The 15,251-nt window shown below is 38.1% G+C and overlaps 1 protein-coding gene across 1 annotated transcript in view; it reads right to left on the bottom strand.

Annotated features, from left to right (window-relative positions):
- LOC107745912 (collagen alpha-1(XII) chain-like) overlaps positions 1-15,251 on the bottom strand; it is a 75,819-nt gene that overhangs the window by 22,587 nt on the left and 37,981 nt on the right. Inside the window, exons 39-66 of the mRNA XM_016559948.1 lie at positions 14,679-14,818; positions 14,390-14,519; positions 13,929-14,068; positions 13,244-13,373; positions 13,019-13,158; positions 12,464-12,593; positions 12,245-12,384; positions 11,824-11,953; positions 11,563-11,702; positions 11,348-11,480; positions 11,119-11,258; positions 10,902-11,031; positions 10,683-10,822; positions 10,463-10,592; positions 9,539-9,681; positions 7,374-7,503; positions 7,112-7,254; positions 6,763-6,892; positions 5,560-5,679; positions 5,268-5,414; positions 5,051-5,167; positions 3,792-3,944; positions 3,625-3,699; positions 2,681-2,824; positions 2,313-2,477; positions 2,168-2,206; positions 1,476-1,614; positions 27-169 (exon numbers count right to left, since the gene is read on the bottom strand). Coding sequence (XP_016415434.1) covers positions 27-169; positions 1,476-1,614; positions 2,168-2,206; positions 2,313-2,477; positions 2,681-2,824; positions 3,625-3,699; positions 3,792-3,944; positions 5,051-5,167; positions 5,268-5,414; positions 5,560-5,679; positions 6,763-6,892; positions 7,112-7,254; positions 7,374-7,503; positions 9,539-9,681; positions 10,463-10,592; positions 10,683-10,822; positions 10,902-11,031; positions 11,119-11,258; positions 11,348-11,480; positions 11,563-11,702; positions 11,824-11,953; positions 12,245-12,384; positions 12,464-12,593; positions 13,019-13,158; positions 13,244-13,373; positions 13,929-14,068; positions 14,390-14,519; positions 14,679-14,818 — 3,681 coding nt within the window. The remainder of the gene's footprint in view (positions 1-26; positions 170-1,475; positions 1,615-2,167; positions 2,207-2,312; positions 2,478-2,680; positions 2,825-3,624; positions 3,700-3,791; positions 3,945-5,050; positions 5,168-5,267; positions 5,415-5,559; positions 5,680-6,762; positions 6,893-7,111; positions 7,255-7,373; positions 7,504-9,538; positions 9,682-10,462; positions 10,593-10,682; positions 10,823-10,901; positions 11,032-11,118; positions 11,259-11,347; positions 11,481-11,562; positions 11,703-11,823; positions 11,954-12,244; positions 12,385-12,463; positions 12,594-13,018; positions 13,159-13,243; positions 13,374-13,928; positions 14,069-14,389; positions 14,520-14,678; positions 14,819-15,251) is intronic.

Here is a 15,251-nt window from a genome sequence, read left to right on the forward strand (position 1 = left end):
ATTATATTTATATATAGCCAACTTACGGTCGATGGTGAAACCGGTCTCAGGTTTGTAATTCTTGTCTGACACCTGCCAAATATCGAAGGCCTCGGTCGGTGAGTCCGGCAACAGCCGGAACATCAGAATGATGGTGTATGTGGAAGGCAGGCCATCAGGATGAATATATCTGTAAAAAAAAAAGTTGACAAAATCAGCCAGCGCAAAGAGGAGGATCTGCTTTTTTCTGCAGACATCAGCGCTGGCAGGTCAAAGTGAATGCATTTATTTGATCCAGTATTTTATCAGTACTTTCATATGGTAAAATAATTAAGGAAGTGTGTGGGAGAACCATGGCTTTGAATGCTTTTGGATAGTGGGCAAGCAGCAGCATGCAACAAAAGCCAACAAAGCTCTCAGTTTAACCCTACAGTCCTCCAATGACTCTCTAATACCACACTACTTTCACAGTGATGTCTGTACACAAGCATGCTGCCAGACTGTCATCTTAACGAACTGATTAAAAATGACCATCATTATCGTAATCTAACAGAACATTTTTCCACAATAACAAACCACAGTATTACATACATACCATGTAACGTAACTGCAGTTATTTGAAGAAATGGGGTGATAAACAGCTTTGTAATAATCTACTGTTCAAAGGTTTGTGATCGGTAAGACCGCATTTATTTGATTAAAAATACTGTAAAAACAGTAATGCTGTGAAATATTACTAACATTTAAAATAACTTTTCTCTTTGAATATATTTTAAAATGTCATTTATTCCTGTTATGCAAGCTGAATTTTCAGTCTTCAGTGTCACATGATCCTTCAGAAATCATTCTAATATGCTGATTTGCTGCTCAGGAAACATTTCTGATTATTATCAATGTTGAAAACAGTTGTGCTGCTGGGATACAGTGGTACACTTATTTTCAGGATTATTTGATGAATAGAAAGCTCAAAAGAACAGCATTTATTTGAAATATAAATCTTTTGAAGCATTAAAAAATGTCTCTTTTGACCAGTTTAATGCATCCTTGCTGAATAAATGTATTATTATTTTTGTTTTACATGTTAAAGACCCCAAACTTTTGAACAGTAGCAAGCTGCAAAAATTACTGTAAAAATACTTGAAAAGTGGTCCATATGACCCATACACTATATTCCATATCTTCTAAAGGTATTCAACTGGTCTCATCCTTTAAATTTCAAATATATCATGTCAAGACATGTAACATTAGGTTTAATGTCAACAAATCAAAATCTGTTAGTTCTTGCATATCTCACAACGGATCGTGTGTAACAGTGCCTGGTTACTGATTACTTTCACTGTACGGAAAAAGCTAATCATCTCGTTTTGTGTTCCACAGAAGTAATAGTCTCAAAGAAAGTGCACTCTTCCTTCAAAGTCTTGCTTGATGACTTGATGAGTAATAAATTGTACACAAAATCAGCATTCAGAGTCTAATCAAGAGAGGTCTGAACTCACGATGAGGGCTGGTTGAGGAAAGCGTTCTTGTGGAGCCTGTAGGCGGTGTAGCTGTTAAAGGAACCGGGTTCCATAGAGACACCCTTGGTACTAGCGTACATCTTCTCAGTCAGATTGAAAGCTTCCAGCATTCTGAATCCTGGGAAAACGTATCAATCATGTTAGTGTGATCACTATACATAATCACATGCATTACACTACCATTCGAAAGTCTGGGGTCAGTAAGATTTTGCATTCAACTGTAAGGATGCATTCAGTTGATCAAAAGTGACAGTAAAGACATTTATAATGTCATAACAGATTTCTATTTTGCTGTTCTATTGAACGTCCAATTCATCTAACAATCCGGGAAAAAAAATGTATCCCGGATTTCACAAAAATATTAAGCAGTACAACTGTTTTCAGCATTAATAATGTTTCTTAAGCAGCAAATCAGCATATTAGAATGATTTCTGAAGGATCATGTGACATTGAAGACTGGAGTAATGATGCTGAAAATTCAGCTTTGCATCACAGGAATAAATTACATCCTAAAATATATTCAAATACAAAACAGTTCCTTTAAATTGCAATAATATTTAATAGTATTACTGTTTTTACTGTATTTTCGATCAAATACATGCAGCCTTGGTGAGCAGAAGAACAAATATTAAACATTAAAACTTTGTGCAATGCATAAGACACATCCCTACCTGGTGATGTGAAACCATTTACATAGATCAATGGGCAGCCTGTGGAAGCAAAACATAAACACATGAAATTAAAGGTTTGAACAGATCCGGTGTAAAATCTCTCTTACAAGTATCATATGTAAAGTACCACAAACTATCAACTCACTGGATGTTGCAGTTTCACAGATGAACGTGACCAGGTTGTCCTGAATGCTGGAGAAGGCATCGAAGTCGTCCACCACAAAGACATGGCGTTCGCTCGGTTTGCTGGCAATGTTCTGCAGTTCGACGAAGTCCACATTAGCCACGCCAACCACAAACACACTGTAACCTGAAACAGCACATCCTACATTAGCACATTAGCACAATAAGTGACCATTATGTGTGCCTTTAATGATTGTCAAAGCTCTGCATACTGGTGTAGTTCACACTGTCATTCATCAGTTTTTGGATTCTGAATAGGTGTTGATGTGGTCATAGGGTTATGAGCTCATGTTTATGCCATAACCTTTAAAGTTCAGCAGTGAGTCATACCAGCTTGCTGTAGCTTGGCAGCATTCTTGTTCACTTCATCTTGAGAACGTCCATCTGTTACGGCCACCACAACCTTTGGTACGTTTCTCCTCATTCCACTGTCTAGAGTGAAGACCTTCTCGTACACGTGCTTCAGAGCCACGCCTGCGATGTTAAAGGAGAGGAAACATTAACAATACTCTTTCCTCATAAGTTTAACAAATATATCTCTGTCTATATTCTAGTCACTGATAATTCTTCACAGTAAGCTTGGCCAAAATCTACTCAACATCAAGGAAAATGTAAAAATATATCTGTCAAGGAATGTTCAAGTCATATTATTAAAATAAAAGTAAGAAATGTAAACAACACGTAAATTAAAAAAATGTAAATAAAATGTAATGTCAATAAAAAACATGTATATAATTATAATAAAAAGAATAAAGTAAATTATATAAGATAAGATAAAACAAATAATAAAAATAGAAAGAATATACTTTAAAATAATATAAATGATAAAAAAACATACAATATAATAGTTATTTTATTATGTATGTTAATGTATGTTAATGTATATTATTTGTTTTTGCAAGAAAAAATTAAGCCTATTATAGGACAATTAAGATTTTTTTTCTGTAATGACAAGCATTACAAAACTATAAGCATACATCATGGGCATGTTTGTTGTATTAAACTAAACTGATGCTGATTATAATAATAAAACTAATATAATAAAAAATGTAAACAAATAAATAACTAATTATTTTAATTAATTAAATAAAGACTTATAAAATATGTAAATATTAAATCAAATTTAAAATCTTTTTTTCTTATTTTTACGAGTTTTACATTTTCTGAAGAAAACGTAAGTGCTGCTTGCCAGTGCAAACCTTCTGCCAGAAAAACTGAAAATCAACATGATAAATGAAATATGTGTTTCTTAAGCAGTGGCTGAAGGCCCTTACCCGCCCAGCCGGGTGGAATAGTGGGTGGTGGAGGGGGAGTGGGTGGTTTCGTTGGCACAGGTGTGGGTTTAACACCTAGAGGAACCAAAAGAAGTCAGAAGGCATCAATGTTAAAATTCTCCTGGCTGATGAATATCTGCTAATTTCAGGATAAAGCCTGAACTCACGGGTGCGTTCTCTGGTACTGACTCCGGGCCCCTCTAGATTGGGCGTCTGGACAAACACAGTGGCGTTATAGAGGGAGTCTGGACTCAAACCTTCGAAACAGTACTGACTATGGCCTGCAAAGATGGTGATCTCCTGCTGACCTTTAGCCGCCGCTGCAAACAGATCAAACAATAGTATCACCATATCAAAACATACTACAGTATTTAGTATTCTAAGGTGTTTCAAAGAGAACCAATCAATTACAGTCCAAAAACATGGTATTTTCTCGGCAGCATTAGTGGTACTTTGGGTATTTTTAAATTTGGTTAAAGTATCTCCCATGAGCTCGTTTAGAGCTGTAATCCATAAGAGTAAGCATCCCTTTATTAGTAAGTGAACACAGAGGAGGCTTTAAATACTTTGTCCAAGTAAATAATCTAGACAGATTAAAACAGTTAAAAGCAGGGTGCTTTGCTGTAGTTTCCAAAACAGAAACCAAAAACAACTAGTTGCATAGCAGGGTTATTATAGTTAACTGAAACCTAACTATTAAAAAAACAAACAAAAAAACAAATCGTTATTTAAAATAAATGACAACCGAAATAAAATATAAAATGTTTTAAATAAAAACATTTCTCATTTTAATTTAACTTGATGTGAACTAAAGTAAAACTAAACAAAAAATGAAATAAAAAATTTATAGACATATATAAAAAAAGAAAACTACTACAAATGACAAAAACACACAACAAAAGTGTGTGCTTTAACCAAAAATGTAATTGAATTTAAAATTAAAACAGAAAATATACAAATTCAAAATATTAATAAAAATCTATAATAGAATCTCAATGATACTGTGTTAACAGTGTTATATACAACCATTAAAACGTTTGGGGTCTGTGAGATTTTTTTAATGTAATTTCTTAAGTCTCTTCTGCTCAGCATTTATTTGACCAAAAAATACAGTAAAAACAATAATATTGTGAAATATTATTACAATTTATAATAATGTTTTTCTATTTGAATGTATTTTAAAATATTATTTATTTTTGTGATGAATTGCTGAATTGTTTGAATACATTTGTGCTGCTTAATATTTTTGTGGAAACTGTGATACATTATAAAGTCTTAACTGTCACTTTTAATCAATTTAATGCATCTTTTCCTTTCTAAATGTATAAATAAATTAATTAAAACCATCTGACTGACCCCAAATACTTGACTGGTAGTGCATACATAATGAAAGACAGTAAATGAAAGCATCCTGAGTTTGACTCACGGTCCAGAGGGTTCAGCTTGATTCTGTATGAAGTGGCGGCACGGTGAGGCGTCCATCTGATGCAGAACCTGTCGTAGCCAACATCGTATGTCACCAGGTTGGTCACATTGAGGTACACTGAAAGGTCAAGACAGAAATGTTGCGCTCAAATTACAAATCTTGCCGAGTAGCATTAAACCAACGATGCACAAATATATCGAAACATCTGAAAGCATACAAGTTGTTCCTTGTCCCGTGAGAGGTTTGCTGACACCGCCATCGTATTGGGCGTACACCTGAACATCATACGTTGTGCCGGGAAGCAGGTTATGTAGGGTATAGCTGGTGACGTCACCAACAAACACCTCCAAAGACTCATCTTTATCTGAAGGAAGAATGGCAAAAAAACATTTAACGAATGAAGTGCATTGATGAATCCTTCAACAGAAAGAAAACAGGGTCAATTATGATTTCACGATTTAGATTTTAAACAGCATGCAGTGATCTCACACTACTGCAGTATTTGGTACCTGTTGGTTGATAAACTAGTTTGTAGCCCATGACCGGAGCTGGAGCTGGATCCCAGGACACACGGAAGCGTGTGTACCACTCGTCTGAGACACGCAGGTTCTGAGGTGCCAACAGGCCGACTGAACATAAGATCCAAAGTAAGTAAGACTTGTGGTTAAAAACCTTATAACAAGAATTACACAGATGTACAGTAATGTTTTAGTTGTGCTGAGCTGTTGCTGGTAGCTGAAGGGTGTTCTGGATTTTAGCCCATGCCAACTTGCAGATTTAATGCAAGCTTATGCCAACGCAAACACAATTTTCCAGACTCTCCACCATGCCCAATACCAGCAATTAATTACTCATATTCTCCTTTAACCCTTAAGAATGTCTTAGGGTTGAGAGTTGCAGTTTTGGGGAAGTTACTTGTACTTACTACTTATTATCGTTAACTAAAATTAAAACTAAAACTAATAAATCAAGTTTTTTTAACAAAAAAAAGAAGAAGAAACAAATAAATAATATATATATAAATGAAAATAAGAATGTTGTTGTAGTAAAAAAAAAACTGAAAGCTGAAGTACTAAAATTAACTGAAAATAAATAAAAAATAAAACACTAAAAAAACTCTAAAAACAACCAAATTAAAATAAAAAACAAAATCAAAATAGCAATATTTAAAAAAAAAAAAAAAACTAATGACAAAAGCACATAACAAAATCACCAAAAATATAAAAATAAACACTAATTCAAAATATAAATAAAAACAATAGCAAATAAATAATACTAAAATGACTTATATTATACTTATAATTAAGATACTTATCATTTAAAGTAGCACAATTTTTATAAAAACAGCTGAAAGAATGTCACACTATTTAAAAATGCATTAAACAAGTAATGTTGCAACTTTTAGGTAGTTACTCCAAAACATACTAGCTGCATTCCAAATGACGCACTATACACTATGTGCTCAACTATGTAATGTATGAATTATATAAGGTCTTATATCTTGTCATTCATAACCGGAGTCTGACAGACACTTTTTAAAAAATATTTTCATTGTGAACACATAGCTCACATTATTAATACTACAAAACATCATGGAATAGTGCATTAGTACGTGATTTGGGATGCGATTTGTATAGCAATCACAGAAAATGCATCCAAAGGTGAGAAATCAAAGCAGTGCATGTTTTGCGAGAGCAGTTCGTGTGACTTACGTGTTCTTCCATTTCCGTTTAGGGATCCGCCAGGTCCCTCAGGATAAACTGCCGTAACTGTGATGTTGTACGGGGTGTCAGGAAGCAGATTTTGAAGGATAGCATTATTTCTGTTGCCGGGAACAACAGTCTGCAGAGAAAATCATCAGATTTTTTGCTGAATAACCACAGCCAATTATCAATTGAGACTTTGGTTTCTTCAGAACAATGTGCACTGATGAATCATGTACAGTATATTTTTTTGTTTATGTTCACTTCATTTTGTAGACCTAAATGTAGTGCAGATAGAAAGAATCCTTAAATGAAAAGTAGTGAAGGAGTGAATAACTAAATATATACTTTTACTCACAAATTCTGTAATGGGATCTCCCGTCAACGGAGCATACGCGATCTTATATTGTTGTACGGGACCCTCAGCGTGATCCCAGCCGATGCTAATCGTGCTTGTGGTGGTTTCGAAGACCCTCATGTTCCTGGGTCCAGCTCGTGGTACTGCAAAAAATAAATATATGCATGGATTAATTCACAATGAGATCTATAACATGCATTTAATAAACAGAGTGAACTTCCATTTAATGCCATAAAGCATCATTTTTAAAGATGTAACTCACATGTTTTTCCTTTTCCGTCAATTCCTGGGCCTTCTCCATCAGCATATACCGCCATCACATTCACAGAGTACGGCGTATCCGGGACGAGCTGATCCAGGAAAGCATTGTTGATGTTGCCAGGAACGAGAACCTGTGGAGAAGACCATCGTTTAGATAACACAAAGACAAGTATATTCACAAACATCCACTGTATGACAACCCAGCACAGACGATACGAATCTGGCAAAGCGAATATACATAATGATGTCACCGTTAAGCTCCTGTTTAGATTAGCAGAGCTAGATAACATTTCCAAATAGATATGTAATGCAAACAGATGTGCTCATGGGGTTAAATGCTACATAAATACTGTCGGATCAGCGTAATTGCCCCCGGGGAGCGGCGGGAGCCGAAGAGAGACTGGATTCGGGGGTGACGGGGAAACCCCGTCAGCTACCTGTCAACACGCTGCAGGATTATCACCCCATCTGCTTATTTGTTTCTCATTTGTAGGCTTCACATCACTGATGGCAGCTGCATACTTTCCATACACACCAACGCTTATGACAGAATCAGTTCTGGCACAAACTGATGGGTTTGACAAATATGGGTCAGCATGCAGGATATGAAAATTTCTCTTTTGTGTCCCAACTTGTTTTGTTTAGTTATGCAGGGAGACTTGTGAGCCTGAGAGTCTATATACAGTCCCTAAAGAGCTTCTCTCTATGGCAAACACAGCAAAAGATGCCCAAAAGCAAAAGCGTAGGTGCTAAACATCCTGAGTAGTGACTTTAATTAATGACACAACTAACTTAAAATACCTTGAAAGTAGCAAAAACAAAAACTAGTTTTCAGTTGTTCAATAACGAACTACTATGTCCATTATGTAGCGGTGGATCTTAAATAAAAATACTACATTGCCAAGCAAGCCGAGGCAATAAACAGACATGTTATCCTAAAATATTCCCCCCTCTCTCTCTTTCTCTGAAGTAGTATTGGAAAGTCTAATTAATTTCAGTGAATCGATTCAGATGGTTTGTTGTAGCAATGAACTTGTTCAAATAAATAGATTCGCAGATTCATATGAGTCATCCCCCAGTAGGGTTCACAAAAGCCATTTTACTTGCTGTAGTTTAATAAATATTTAGTTAAATATGGCAGTTTATCATTTTGTTTTCAATTCATTGTCTTTGTTTTGGGTTTATTAGCTGCATTTTGTGTAAATTTACATGTTTGAGTTAATTGAGGTCCTTGTTGGTTTTTATTATATAGTCTAATAACTATCTAAAATGGCATGCCCCCTTTTACAGTCTTAATGTCGTTAGCTACTAGGTTTTTTTGTACTTGTGTAGTGTGGCAAACAATTTTTTTTCAAGTTGATGCTTGACTGCAGATTAACTATCAATTGATTGCATTCTGACCAAAATTGCTGAAAACACCTTGAAACAATATTTCATATGGTGTTCCTGAACCTCGATTGGGAGATAATGATGCTAAATCACTGATTTTCAGGAAACACACATACATTTAATGTATATTAAACGTATTACTTACGCATAAAAGTGTCCCTAAAATGCATAAATGTAAATATGCAGAATTGTGCATCACTCACAGACTCAAGCGATCGGATCCCACTCAGTGGGGCGTAGGCGACCCTGTACTGCTGCACCTGGCCCGAGGCGGGTTCCCAGCGCACATTCAGACTGTTGGGAGTTGGGTTGTAGACATGGATATTCCGGGGTGGGACTCTTGGAACTGTGAAAGAGGGTGAGAGTGTGTTGAATAAGAAGCCACTAAACAGCAGAGTGAGAACAAGGAATTTACAGAACAGCAGAGGAAGTTGAACAGCTCACAGAAGCTTTTTAACAGGAGGAAGCTCAGTAAAGTTCAGGAATGAATGCTGAGCGAAGCATTCGACAGCGGCGCAGACGAGTTTTATGGTGAGACTGCAGATTAACTATCAATTGATTGCATTCTGATTGGATAAGCTGTGTCCAAAATTGCTGAAAACACCTTGAAACAATATTTCATATGGTGTTACTGAACCTCGATTGGGAGATAATGATGCTAAATCACTGATTTTCAGGAAACACACATACATTTAATGTATATTAAACGTATTACTTACGCATAAAAGTGTCCCTAAAATGCATAAATGTAAATATGCAGAATTGTGCATCACTCACAGACTCAAGCGATCGGATCCCACTCAGTGGGGCGTAGGCGACCCTGTACTGCTGCACCTGGCCCGAGGCGGGTTCCCAGCGCACATTCAGACTGTTGGGAGTTGGGTTGTAGACATGGATATTCCGGGGTGGGACTCTTGGAACTGTGAAAGAGGGTGAGAGTGTGTTGAATAAGAAGCCACTAAACAGCAGAGTGAGAACAAGGAATTTACAGAACAGCAGAGGAAGTTGAACAGCTCACAGAAGCTTTTTAACAGGAGGAAGCTCAGTAAAGTTCAGGAATGAATGCTGAGCGAAGCATTCGACAGCGGCGCAGACGAGTTTTATGGTGAGAAAGTGCCAAAAAGGAAAGGCAGGTGGTGGGGGGCATTTAGGGTTGATGCTAAAACTGCTTAGTACGCTTTTTAAACCGAAGCAGATGTGACTGTTCTTACAGAAATCTGTTAAAAACTCTCCAACATGAGTTCAAAGGATCCAGTTTCTTTTAGTGCAACTCACTAGCATAAATAAAAACTCAAGCATCCTAATCCTGTAGTTGTTGCTCTGCGTATACAATTTAGTAGTGAGCTAACATAAAACCCATTTTTAGCATTTATACAAACATGCATAAATTGTGTTGATTCTCCACAATGAGTTGTGAAGCATATAAAACCCAGTTGCTAAACTGTTTCGAGTGGCTACTTAGGGTGTTGAAACTATTTTCACTGTTGCTATGGAGTTTTGGGAAATGTATGGTCCAAGTCTAAAAATAAGACTTGGGTCCCTCCCTTTTACTCTCTGTCCGACAAAAATCCTGAAAAAATCTGAAAACTAAGAAACGCCATATCACAGCTCTACTCAACAAGCCGCTCGATTTGATCACTTGGCACCTCACGATTTTTGTGCGATAGTAATAGTGATGCTTAACTGCCAAGTACGACTTACGTGTCTTTCCTTTCTCAGACTGTCGGAGACCCTCTCCCTCTGGATAAACGGGAACCACAGTCACTGTATAGACCGTGTCTGACAGAAGGTTCCTTAGGACTGTGTTGGTGGTGCCTCCAGAAACTTGCTCCTGTTGACGTTTGAAATTTAAACAAAGTTATTGAAGATCAGCTGCATGTCCGGAAAGACAGTTGAGCCTCTTCCGTAGATCAGCTCTTACCATGTCTTCAGCACCACCAGTTGCTGGGACGTAGAAGATTCGATACTGCCGGACGTTACCTTCGGCGGGCTCCCAGCGCACCTTCAACGAGCTCGTTGTGGGATCGGTGACCTGCAGTTTCTTTACTCCACCCAGAGGCTCTGAGAATTGCGAGAAATGAAATTAAGCATGCTACGTGCTAAGGGAGTAACATCCAAACTTGACATTGCAGGTACGCACTTGTTTTTCCATTCTCGGACTGTTTCTTTCCTTCGGCATCGGGATATACTGGTACTACAGTGACCCTGTACTCTGTGTCTGGTTGTAGGTTTCTCAGAATAGTATTGGTGGACATTCCCGATACTTGGGTCTGAAGAGTACATCAGTACAGCCACACAGTTAATAACAAGCAAACCAAATGGACAAATTCGACAAAAATTTTAATTTAATTAATTACCATGCTTGAAGCACCACCGGCAACAGGCACGTAGATGACATTGTACTGACGAACATCTCCATCTGCTGGGTCCCATCGCACTCTCAAAGAGTTCACAGTTGGGTCTGTCACCTGGAGGTTCTTCACACTTCCCAAAGGTTCTGGGTTAATAAATCAGAGATGTTGAACTCAGACAATAAACAGGGATCCCTCCATCCCGAAATTGCAAGTTACAAACATCTCGACTCACTTGTCTTTCCATTTTCTGACTGACGTTTTCCTTCCACGTCATTTTCATACATAGGCAACAATGTGACCTTGTACACCGTGTTAGCATTGAGATTACGTAGGACGGTACTTGTCGTGCCACCGGAAACTAGTTCCTGGTCACAAAAACAAGAGATTTGGTCACAATGTGGAACGTCCTTCATATAAACCATTAGAGGCTACCTCATCACATCTTACCATCTTCTCACTGTCTCCAGGCTGCGGGACATAGAAAACCTTGTAATTGCGAGGGTTTCCATCAGCATGCTCCCATCGCACATTTAGGGTGCTGCTGGTGGGATCAGTAACCTGAAGGTTGCGAACTCCACCCAATGGTCCTGAAAAGCACGGATACGTGAACTTTAATACCCGAGTCATTCTAAACAATAGCCAGACATTTCAATTTGTGGCCAAGTTTATTCAAAGGTGCACTATGGTATGTCTTCACAATGAACTCACTTGTTCTTCCATTCTCAGAAAGAGGTTTGCCTTCCATCTCATGATATACTGGCACCAATGTCACAGTGTAGGTTGTGTCGGGCTCCAAGTTCTTCAGAACAGTGGAAGTTGTGGTTCCAGAGACTTGATCCTGCAAGACAGCAGTGTTTCAATAAAAATATACAACCTGTTTGCAACTCTAGAATGGAAACATTCGCATTAATTGTAGAGCTTGGAAATGCTTTACAGGTGTAATTTGTATAACAAGCACATTTTGTGAAATTTACATATGGAAGAACAAATAATTTATATACAGTAGTAAGTTCAAAACATCCATTTACAAGTTTCAAAACCAAATCAAATCACTCGTAAGTGTATGAGTGGCAACAGAAACTACAGTCTTGTTTGCTATTTCTGGAACATCCATGGAAATCATTCTCACCACTTCTTGATCTAGGCTTCCGGCGGCAACGTAAATGACGATGTATTCCCGCACGTTGCCTTCTGCCGGCTCCCAGCGTACGTTCAAGGTGCTGATAGTTGGATCTGTTACCTGTAGGTTCCTCACACTGCCCAAAGGTTCTAAGGAGACAACAACAAAGTTGACTCAAGATTGACGAAATGTGTCCAAACCTCCTGATGTCATTTTGGAGTCACTTACTAGTCTTTTCCTTCTGAGAGAGTTGAGGTCCATCTCCTTCAGCGTACACTGGCAAAACAGTCACTGTGTACATGGTGTCTGGCAGGAGTTTACTCAGCACTAATGTTGTGGTGCTCTCAGACACTTGTTCCTGAAAGAAAATGGAGCTCAGTACACTATATCTTCTTCAAACCCATTCCAACTAAGGAACCCTAGTTTGTTTTAACAAAGACTGGTTGCACAAGGTCTACCCATTTAAAGAGATAAAGAAAACTAAACTTGTAAACTAAAAGAAAACCGAACTCTCTCTTTGTAGCTTGCCAAACAGATTGTTTTCAGTTTACTCCAGCTCCGTCTAAACATTGGTGCTCCCAGTTGTAAACTTTCCCGCAGGTTTTTCAGCGTAATGAGAATTCAACTAGAGTTTCATTACATCACTCTCTCATCTCTGGTCCTCAAAGGAAGACTATGTCTATATACGTCTGTCTGCAAGCTATGCCATTAGATTTTAGAGAGATTTCCACTTGTGACATCAACACTGTATAAACAAACTTTGAAATATTCAGATATTCCTACCATGAGCTCAGTTCCTCCGTTGGTGGGCACGTATAACACTTTGTAGCCCTGCACGTTCCCGTCGGCGGCATCCCATGTGGCAGTGAGTGTTGTGAAGGTGGGATCAATGAGACGGAGGTTTCGAACACCTCCAAGAGGCACTAGAGTGAGATAGACAATAGTTTTATAACAGAGATAGTGTGTCTGTGCATAGATACCTAAATAAGCTACAAGGTTGATACACACATGTCCTTCCACTCTCAGACTGGCGCCTGCCCTCTGTGGCGGGAAACACTGGAACCACGGACACTGTGTATGGAGTATCAGGCTGCAGGTTTCTTAAAACAATAGACGTTTGGGCGCCAGGTATTTGTTCCTATTTACAACAATGGGAAAAATAACTTCAGTGATGTCTTGAGTGATGTCTTTATATAATAAAGTTTCTTTAGACACTTTCCAACTCCTGTACTACCAGTTGTAAAGCTTTCTCTAAGTATTTTAAGTCATGTGTATCTGTTTTGCATTTTTTGCTGCTCTTTATGTTTGTTTGTTTGTTAATACTATCCATTTTCTATGTTGTTATGTGTTACTATGTTGTTTCTATATGTCTTTGCTATATCATGATATGCAACTGCAATCATTTTGTTGTTTCTGGACTGGGCAAATGTCTACTGTCCAACTCAATTGATTATCTGAGCTGTCTGTCTGTGACTATGTGAAATGACTGTTCATTGTGTTACTGCTTATGTAAAGCATCCTTGAGCCTGGGAAAGGCGCTATATAAATTAAACATATTAATATTTTACTTTTTTGCAACAAGACATTATTTTTATGACAATTAAGCACAAAAAAAAGGTTAATTTTCTAAAGTACTGTTTAAAATTTATTATTTTTTCTTATGGAATAATAGTTGTGAGAAACAAAGCCCCACCATCGCCTCAGTTCCTCCAGCTGCTGGGACAAAGAATATTTTGTACTGGCGCACGGCCCCGTCCGCGGGGTCCCATTTGACATTCAGAGAGGTCATGGTTGGGTCGGTGACCCTCAGATTCTTCACACCACCCAGGGCCCCTGTAAAGAAAATTTCCATTTTACTGTTTTGGCATTAAGTGTATGAAGCATAATCCAGATCGTACTTCCAGCCTGGAGTTTGGACAGAGTGGTGCAATATGTATATTCACTCCTAAAAATAAACATTCTGGGCTTAACAAAGAACCTCTTCTTAGAACCTTTGTTGGCTGTAAATTTGCACGTAAGCTCATAATAATCTCTACGGAAAAGAGAATCAGACAGAAACGTCAGAAGGAGTCGTTTAGTCACCTATTTTTCATTCTTAATCAGTGAAAGCAAGATATTGAGAGTAAGACACTGAGGTTTCTGAGAGAAACTCACTTGTTTTTCCATTCTCAGACATTCTCTGGCCATCTCCCTCTGCGTAAACAGGAATTAAGGTCACGGTGTAAAGCGTGTCAGACTGAAGGCCTCTCAGAACTGTGCTGGTGGTGGTTCCTGATATCTGCTCCTGTTTTCATGAAAGAATATACAGTATAAGGCCTGTTTAAGTCAAAGAAACATTGCAAATCACTTCGACTTGAGGTCTGCAAATCAATATTTATGGTTGATCTGAACATCGAATTGTAGTTTACTCTTTAGTTGATTCTTGACGTCCTACCAGTCCTACCATGCTTTCGGCACTGCCAGCCGCAGGTACGTAGATGACCTTATACTCCTTCACTTTTCCTTCCGCCGGCTCCCAACGAACATTCAGTGTGGTCATGGTGGGGTTCAAAACTTGCAGGTTTCTCACTCCTCCTAAGGCTTCTACAGGAACACCACACACAGTGTTACATAATGCCATCTCATTTTCATTGCATAACATCTCGAATAATCTGACAAAACTCCAGATGTGAGCGAAAAACAAGATGTTTTATGGAATGCATCCTCCCTAAATGAGTTTATCATTGTTTTCGCTTCCCAAATGGAGTCATAAAATACTTCAGGACGTTGAAAGGACTGTCTTGGAGCCGCTTACTTGTTTTTCCTTGGCCGGAAATATCTTTACTTTCTCCGGTGCGATAGACGGCAGCCACGGTTATGGAATAAGGGGTGTCAGGGGTCAGCTTCTGAAGAATGACGCTGTTCTTCTTTCCACCAACTTGAACCTGATTGGAAAATATGTCAATAGTTAGACTTGTTTTGGTGTTCATTGGTTTCCATGAAACGAGAACGGCACCCTTTCAAAAATAAGTGTGTT

This window comes from Sinocyclocheilus rhinocerous, unplaced genomic scaffold (genome assembly GCF_001515625.1).
Source record: "Sinocyclocheilus rhinocerous isolate Xijiao unplaced genomic scaffold, SAMN03320098_v1.1 scaffold228, whole genome shotgun sequence".
NCBI classification, from domain to species: Eukaryota; Metazoa; Chordata; class Actinopteri; order Cypriniformes; family Cyprinidae; genus Sinocyclocheilus; species Sinocyclocheilus rhinocerous.